This window comes from Podarcis bocagei (genome assembly GCF_964188305.1).
Source record: "Podarcis bocagei genome assembly, chromosome: 13".
In the NCBI taxonomy this organism is placed as follows: domain Eukaryota; kingdom Metazoa; phylum Chordata; class Lepidosauria; order Squamata; family Lacertidae; genus Podarcis; species Podarcis bocagei.
In genome coordinates this window covers 20,795,085-20,803,435 of record NC_138138.1, presented here as the reverse complement: position 1 = coordinate 20,803,435, position 8,351 = coordinate 20,795,085, and the positions used below count along the sequence as shown (strand labels likewise).

At 44.2% G+C, this 8,351-nt stretch overlaps 1 protein-coding gene across 1 annotated transcript in view; it reads left to right on the top strand.

Moving 5' to 3' along the window:
- Nucleotides 1-454: 454 nt before the first annotated feature.
- Nucleotides 455-8,351, top strand: part of SGCA (sarcoglycan alpha) — a 29,713-nt gene continuing 21,816 nt past the window's right edge. The window contains exons 1-4 of the mRNA XM_081166693.1: nt 455-564; nt 3,640-3,774; nt 4,483-4,634; nt 6,302-6,374. Coding sequence (XP_081022819.1) covers nt 525-564; nt 3,640-3,774; nt 4,483-4,634; nt 6,302-6,374 — 400 coding nt within the window. The 5' untranslated portion in view covers nt 455-524. The remainder of the gene's footprint in view (nt 565-3,639; nt 3,775-4,482; nt 4,635-6,301; nt 6,375-8,351) is intronic.

The following is an 8,351-nucleotide window of genomic DNA, read 5'->3' as shown; positions in this document are numbered from 1 at the left end:
CAGCAAGTCTAGGCTCTGTGGTTTAACCCACAGTGCCACCCGTGTCCCTGTCGGGTGTTTTAGGTAGGTGATATTTCCAGCCCTAACTGGAGATGTTGGGAATCAAACCTGGGACTTGCTGCAGAAGGCAGACGCTCTACCCCTGAGCTACATCCTTTCCTTCTAGCCAAGGTGCACCCTTGTCTTGTCTGGATTAACCCTCCGTTTGCCAGGCTTCACACAGCCTGTAGTATCTGTTCTACCTTGCTGTGTTACATCGTCATGATATTAGCCATGCAAGTGGCTTCTACAGGGGTGGCTAGTGCAGTCTGTATCCTGCAGTTTTGCTCAGCAATGGGACCATCTCGTCGCCTGCTGTTTTGGCAGTCTTGCAGTGCCCCCTTGAGGCAGCGACAGGGCCTGAAGCTCGGGACTCTGCTGACACCCATTCTCCTAACCCCCTCTGTCTGACACAAGGCACACACACCCTCCCACCGCCTGCAATCGCAACCTGCCTCTGTCGATCAAAACTTTCCTCTCGAAAGATGGCAGGACAGCGCCTGATTGTGAGCTGCTTCCTTGCAGGCAAGTTTCTGGATTTTATATGGGAGCATAAAGGAATCTGCTGTGCAGCAAAGGGTGTCTGTGTGTTTGTGTGCCTTTATATTTAGGATCCACTTATAGGAATTGGAATGGGAATACCAAAGGACCTGTTTTAAGACAGGATGAGTAGCCACGGGAAGAGATGTTGGTCAGACACTATCAAACTTTTTTTTTTAAAGAAGAGCTCCACTCTGGTCAAGAAAGAAGTAGCCACATGTATGTTTTTCACCCTGCGGTGTGTCTTTCGGTACAATTTTAGCAGGACCCGTGTGCCTAAAATTCTTGGGGACCAGGAAGTTTGCCTGCTTTTTCTTGCTGCCTCACTTTTGCAACGCCTTCTAATTTTAGGCTCAGGCTGCAGCCCCTTTCGTTCGCCGCTTGGCGCAGAGACAGCTGTTGCCATATTTGTGAGGGAGAGCAGGGGATCATGCCACAGCAGTGGCAAAATCTTTTAAAAATGCTTTCGGTTGCATTTCAAAACAATGCTCTTTGCAGCAGCAGCAGCTGGCACACCAACGTTGACTAAGGAGCCAGGAATGGAAACAAAACAAAACAAAACTGAGGAGTACAGTGGTACCTCGGGTTAAGGACTTAATTCGTTCTGGAGGTCCGTTCTTAACCTGAAACTGTTCTTAACCTGAAGCACCACTTTAGCTAATGGGGCCTCCTGCTGCTGCCACCGCGCAATTTCTGTTCTCATCCTGAAGCAAAGTTCTTAACCCGAGGTATTATTTTGTGGGTTAGTGGAGTCTGTAACCTGAAGCGTATGTAACCTGAAGCATACGTAACCCGAGGTACCACTGTAATGTGGTTTCACAATCCTGCTAAAGAATGCACATTAATCGCACATGTGGCGTTTCTCATAACCAAGTGGGTAACTTTAGCAGAATCTACTGGTACGTGTGGGATCTTTCCATAGTGTAGCATGTGTCACAGGGGTAAATACTTGAGGAAAGGGCTTAAGAAAGGGGAACCAAGGAGAACTACTTGAAAATGATTTACAGGTGGCATTTAACTCCGAGTAGGCTTGCTAAGTTGTGTAAGACTGAATCAGATAAGTCCTGGAGATGCAAAGAAAAGAGGTTGAAGGAAAGTTTTTTCATATGTGGTGGACTTGTAAAAGGGTAAAAGAGTATTGGGAAATGATACATAATAGATTGGGGGAAAATGTTCAAAAGTGCTTCCCCCCCAAAAAAACCCAGAGTCCTTTCTGTTGGGGATAATTCAGGCTGAAATTCCCAGGTGTCAAAAATGGTTCTTTATGTATGCCACTACTGCAGCCCATGTTTTGTTAGCCCAAAAATAGAAAACAAGTGAGGTCCCAACCGAAGAAGAAAGGCAACTTAAGTTGACAGAATATGCACAACTCGCAGAGTTGAAATATAGAAGAAGAACATATGTTTAGGGAAGATTGGAAAACGTTTATTGAATATATGAGAAATAACTGTGTGCAGCTGAAAATGTTGGCAGCATTAAGATAAATTCAACAGTGTAAATAAATTATGATGGAAGTAATAACGAAATACAGTGGTACCTCAGGTTACAGACGCTTCAGGTTACAGACACTTCAGGTTACAGACTCCGCTAACCCAGAAATAGTACCTTGGGTTAAGAACTTTGCTTCAGGATGAGAACAGAAATAGTGCTGCAGCGGTGTGGCGGCAGCAGGAGGCCCCGTTAGCTAAAGTGGTGCTTCAGATTAAGAACAGTTTCAGGTTAAGAACGGACCTCTGGAACGAATTAAGTTCTTAACCCGAGGTACCACTGTACTGAATGGTACAGTTTTTGTAAAATATGCAGGGATTTATGATATGCAAAATGAACCATGGAAAGAGAAGAAGGGAAGTCATTGATATCTTAAGGCTGTAAAAATGAGTACTTTAAATTATAAAACATATATATCTATATCTATCTATCTATCTATCTATCTGTCTGTCTGTCTGTCTATCTATCTATTTATCTATGAATGAACCAAGATATATCAAACTTGTTGTGTTTGACAAGACCCTGAACTACCCTTCTGCATTGTGTCATATGTGGTGGCAAGATATGAATGTTATTAAATCAGACTGCAAATGAGCTTTGCTCTTGCAAGGAAGTGACAATTTCTCTCCAGGGACAATACTGTAAAAGAAAAGGAAAAACCAGTTGTCTTGGGTATAAAAGAAGCAAAGGGTAAGAAAAATCTATTGCCTTATCAACATTTAGATGTCCCAACCCTATTAAGGCCAGGAAGAAGAAAAAGGAAACAGCCATCATTCGAACGGCAGAGTCAGAGAACAAAGCACACGAGGTGAAGAATGAATCAAACAAAGGCCAATTTGGTTTGACACATGTGCAGTTTGAAAGCTTGCCCCTAGCTTTATTTTATTTTAGGGATTTCTGTCTCGCCCTGCAAAAAGCCCCCTGGGCAGTTTACGAAAAGTTAAAATAACGGGGAAATTAAAACAACTTGCAAAACGCTACAGTATAATGGTATAAAGGCAGTCGGCGGAAATGAAAAGCAAGCCTAGCACAATAATGTCAATTTACAGAGGACTGAGAAACCATTTGCCCGACGAAGAAGCATTCTGGGCATTACGAGCTCAGCCAAGTCATGTTCCAAAGTGGATAATGTTAAGTTGTGGGCGAACATATCAGACGACACAGCGATTCTTCAAACAGCTCTTGTTTATTCAAAGGCCAGAACAGAACTGAACTAAAGAGCTCAGTCAGCCTGCTTATATAGAACTCCAGAACAACGTAACTGTAGCAACTTTCTAAAACTATCCAATCACTGAACGTCACTTTCAATCCTTCATTTGCATAACTATCTACAGTATCCCCCTGCTGGCCCAGGGTGAGAACTTCAGTACATAACAGATAATAACCAACTTTGACGACTCTTTCGGTAGAGTGTGCAGGCTTCCCAGCGATGCTAAGCTCCGTCTTGGGCTGTGCAAAAATCCTCAGTTTGCTGAAAAGCAAAAGGCAGTGGAGAACATTGAGAGTTTGTCTTTTGTGTCATATGAATCCGGATTCTGGATCTAATCATGTGTCTTCTTTGCTCTGTCCTAGGGCTCCTCTTCAGCCGGGCGCTGGCTGTCAGCCTCCCTGTCCTCAATCTCTATGCTGTGGTTGGGGAGATCTTTGTCCACGAGTTTGAAATAGACGACTTTAAGGATGCCTTTCCCTCCTCCATGGATGAAAATGGTAAGGGACCAGGAGCAGTTTCCTTTCAATCCATCCCAGGCACAGTTAATTAGCTAGTTGCCTTTCTACAGATACGGTTTTGTCTACATAACGGCATGTGTCTGTGTACCTAGATCTATATATGTTGCTGTGATTAACAAAACAAAGTAGTAATTATTATTATTATTATTATTATTATTATTATTATTATTATTATTCATGGAGCCAGCTGCTCTGCTTTGTCAATCACAGTAGTATATTATTTCAGCTGAATCCTAAGAGGGATCTGCAGCAAGCTTGTGTGAAGTGCTCTTTGATGCCAAGACTACAAAAGGACAGGTCCCTGCCCCGGGAGTTTACAATCTAAAATGTTCGGTTTCCGAACGCTGGAATCCTGGAAGTAAACGCTTCCGTTTTCAAACGTTCCTTGGAAGTCAAACAGCTTCCGCTGCGTGTTTTTCAGTTTTCTCAATTGATCTTGCACCCAGCCTTTTGCAACTCGGTTTTCGAACGTTTTGGAAGTCGAATGGTCTTCCGGAACGGATTACGTTTGAGAACCGAGGTACCACTGTGTTGCTGCTGTTGTTGTCAGTCGTACCTCCATAGAGATCAACCCTATACACTGTAGCCTAGGTGTTTCAAGGACCAAGCTGCAGGATAGCATCTCCATTTCCCAGGGAGGGCAGAAGAAGCACAACACTAGCTCAATTTGGGTCTGAAATCTTACAGAGCTGCCTGAGGCCCCTGTCACTTTCCACACCAATCTCCTGGATCACCCAGATTTGCCCCGCTGGCTGCGCTACATTCAACGGACCCCCTACCAGACGGGCTATCTCTACGGGTCCCCCACAAGCAAAGAACTCGGCAAGCAAACAATTGAGGTGCGTGCATGTTTTATAATTCCCTGACGGACAGGGGGGTGGTCATCGATTTTGCTCAAGACTTACCTGAGAGCATCCTGGGCAGAAGCCCAGGTCAAGGTTGAGTCTGAAGTCATGCCCACATCCTATAGCTAAAGCATATTTATAACACATGCCCCCCCAAAACACACACCACACAATGGGAATTGTAGTTTGCCCGTCACAGAACTACAATCCCCAGCACCCTTAACAAGCTACAGTTCCCAAGATATTTTTTTTTTGGGGGGGGAAGAATCTTGACGTCAAACACGTGCACCACACGCCACTGCCACCGCCGAATCTTGGGGGCAACCTGGTGGCATGGATTTGGCCGCTGCAACTGCATCTCTGCCCCAGCAGGATGGCACCAGCAGCAGGACACTGATGTAGAGCACATCCCTATTTTCATCTGAGGAATATTGGAGGGCATGGCTAAAACCCATGACTAGAAATCACTGGCAAATGTAAGTGTGGACAAGCACTTAATTAAGTTGATCTGCACTGAAATTCAAACCAAATTAACCCCTGTTCATCCCCGCCCCTGCCCCCCAGTGGACACAGACACATTTTGAAGCTGCCGTCGAGCCCCTTGTCAGATCCAGGGAGTGGCACTGCCAGGGCCAGATTTAGGTTTGATGAGGCCCTAAGCTACTGAAGGTAATGGGGCCCTTTATATGCCCAGCTGTCCTTTGTCAACAATAAATGGTCACTGTTTTTGGTGTTGAATATATGCTATCTGGTAATTTATGGGCCTCGTAGGTACCTAAAACCATTTGTACATGTTGCTATGCAACCAGTCCATGCAGAATGTAAAGGGGTAAAGGGACCCCTGACCATTAGGTCCAGTTGTGGCCGACTCCGGGGTTGCGGCGCTCATCTCACTTTATTGGCTGAGGGAGCTGGCGTACAGCTTCCAGGTCATGTGGCCAGCATGATTAAGCCGCTTCTGGCAAACCAGAGCAGCGCATGGAAACGCTGTTTACCTTCCCACCGGAGCGGTACCTATTTATCTACTTGCACTTTAATGTGCTTTCAAACTGCTAGGTTGGCAGGAGCAGGGACCAAGCAACGGGAGCTCACCCAGTCACAGGGATTCAAACCGCCGACCTTCTGATCGGCAAGTCCTAGGCTCTGTGGTTTAACCCACAGCACCACCCGCATCCCAATAACAAACTTAGTTGGTCTCTAAGGTGCTACTGGAAGGAATTTTTTTATTTTCTTTTGACTCCGGCAGACCAACCATGCTACCTACCTGTAACCAGATATCTCCAGTACCAGCTCTGAAGAGCCAGCTCCACTCAGACACAGGATATGATTGCCTTGCTTCCAGCTTTTGTGGTAGCCATCGGCCCAGAAACTATTTATTTGCTGTTGTTATCCTTATTGGAAACCTGTTTTTTTCTTTTCTTTGAAGGCTGAGATACAACGGCGTGTGTGTGCCATACCCTCCAATATTTCTCCAATGAAAATAGGGGTGTCCTAAGGAAAAGCGGGACATTCTGGGATCAGATTAGAAGCTGGGACAGTTTCTGTATATCTGGGACTCTCCCTGGAAAATAGGGACATTTGGAAGGTCCGGTGTGTTTGGGCATGTGTTTTAAAGAAAAATTAAATTAACCCCCCAAGTCTCTTTCTCTTATTTGTGACAGGTGAAGGCATATAACAGATATACCTATGAGACTGCGAGGCAAACCATGATCATCACAATTGCCCCATCTTCAGGTAATTCCCCCTCCTCTATGAAGTATATGGGGCAAATTCAACCTTTATCTCCTTACGATTGACTTTGATGGGGATACTGGATCTTAGCTGTTCTTAAATTTGGTGCAGATCCTCACTGCCTGGACTCCCATGAAAGGCCTTTGTTGGGTTTTTGGGGGAAGGTGGGTGAGCAGATGTCGACCTGAGCCAGGAAAGTTGGAGAAGACTTCCAAATCCATCTAGGCCCAGTGTATATATATATGCATTATTTGGGCTTATTGATGCCAGTGATGGCTTGGCCCTCTCCTGGGCCAGTGATGAGGAATCAAATCTAGCTGTGTGTGTGTGTGTGTGTTTATTTCTGTTTTACACTTTAGAATACTCATTTAAACAACCTTAAAATGTCAATGACTGCCCTTCTTCTCTTTCCATGGCTCATTTTGCATAACATAAATCCCTGCATATTTTACATAAACTAAACCATTCAGTATTCCATTATTACATCCGACAAAACTTATTTACACTGTTGAATTTATCTTACTGCTGCCAACATTTACAAGTGTACACAATTCCCCCCATATATTCAAAAAACATTTTCCAATCTTCCTTAAATGTATGTTCTTCTTGTTCTCTTATTCTATAAATTAGATCTGCAAGCTGTGCATATTCCATCAGTTTAAGTTGCCATTCTTCTTTAGTTGGGATCTCTCTCATTTTCCATTTTGGGACTAACAAAATATGGGCTGCAGCTGTGGCATACATAAATAACCTTTTTTAACACCTGGGAATTTCCATCTAAATTATCCCCAACAAAAAGGACTCAGGTTTTTTTGGGAAAGTACTTCTAAGCACTTTTTTTTCAATTCATTGTGGATTATTTCCCAGTACTCCTTTTACGGGTCCAAGAATCTAGCTGTGTTTTTACCTGCCCACAGCTCAAATGTGAAACCCTCGTGAGGCAAATGTGAGGGGTCCCCTCCACCCTAGACTTTTTGCCCTTAAACATGTATCTGGGTAGATCAACATCATATATTTAAAGCACATCCATTTAAAGTCTCTTCCACTGAACTTCCTTCCCCACTGCATAATCATAGAACTGTACAGTTGGAAGTTACCATCATGAGAGTCATCTAGTCCAATGCAGGAATCATTTGCCCAATGTAGGGCTCCAACCTGCGACCCTGAGATTTAAAGTCTGATGCTCTACCGACTGAGCTATCCAATCTCCCCCCTGTACTGGTTTACTCAGGAATAATAAGCCTCGCTGTGTTCCGTAGCTCTTTCTTTCTCTAGTAAACGGGCTCAGGATTATCGCTCTGCAAGTATGTGTCAAATGACGCGTCAGGCTTTGGAGCGATTATGAAAGGAACTGGAAGGGAAACTTAGCAGGCATCGCAATGCCTTTCTGCCAGGCGGCTGCAGTGTGGCTTCAAATAGAATATCATCTCCCTGTCTCGAAAGGATGTAATAGCGCTAGGGGGAAATGATCAAAGAGCTGGAGCGCTTTTGCCTGCAAGCAAAGGCTAAATTGAAGCTTTTAAGCTTAGCATAAAGGACAGCAAAAGAGCATGATAGAGGTTTATCAGTTTTTGAGCAGTATGGGGAAAGTGGCTTGAGAGAGCCCTCCCTTCCCTTCCCTTTCTTAGAATTGCAGAGTTGTTGGGAACAGTTATGGACCACAGGTATGAAGTTTACGGCTTGTAATGCCTTAAGAGAGAATATTATAAAAATGATATACAGGTGGTACATGACCCCAGTCAAGCTTGCAAAAATCTACCATCTGCCCGATAACAAATGTTGGAAATGTAAAGAAACGGAAGGTACATTCTTTCACCTTTGGTGGACGTGCCCAAAGATTAAGGCTTTCTGGGAAATGATATATAATGAACTGAAAAAGGTATTTAAATATACCTTCCTGAAGAAACCAGAGGCCTTTCTCCTGGGCATTGTCAGCCAATGGGTGCCAAAGAAGGACAGAACTTTTTTATGTATGCTACA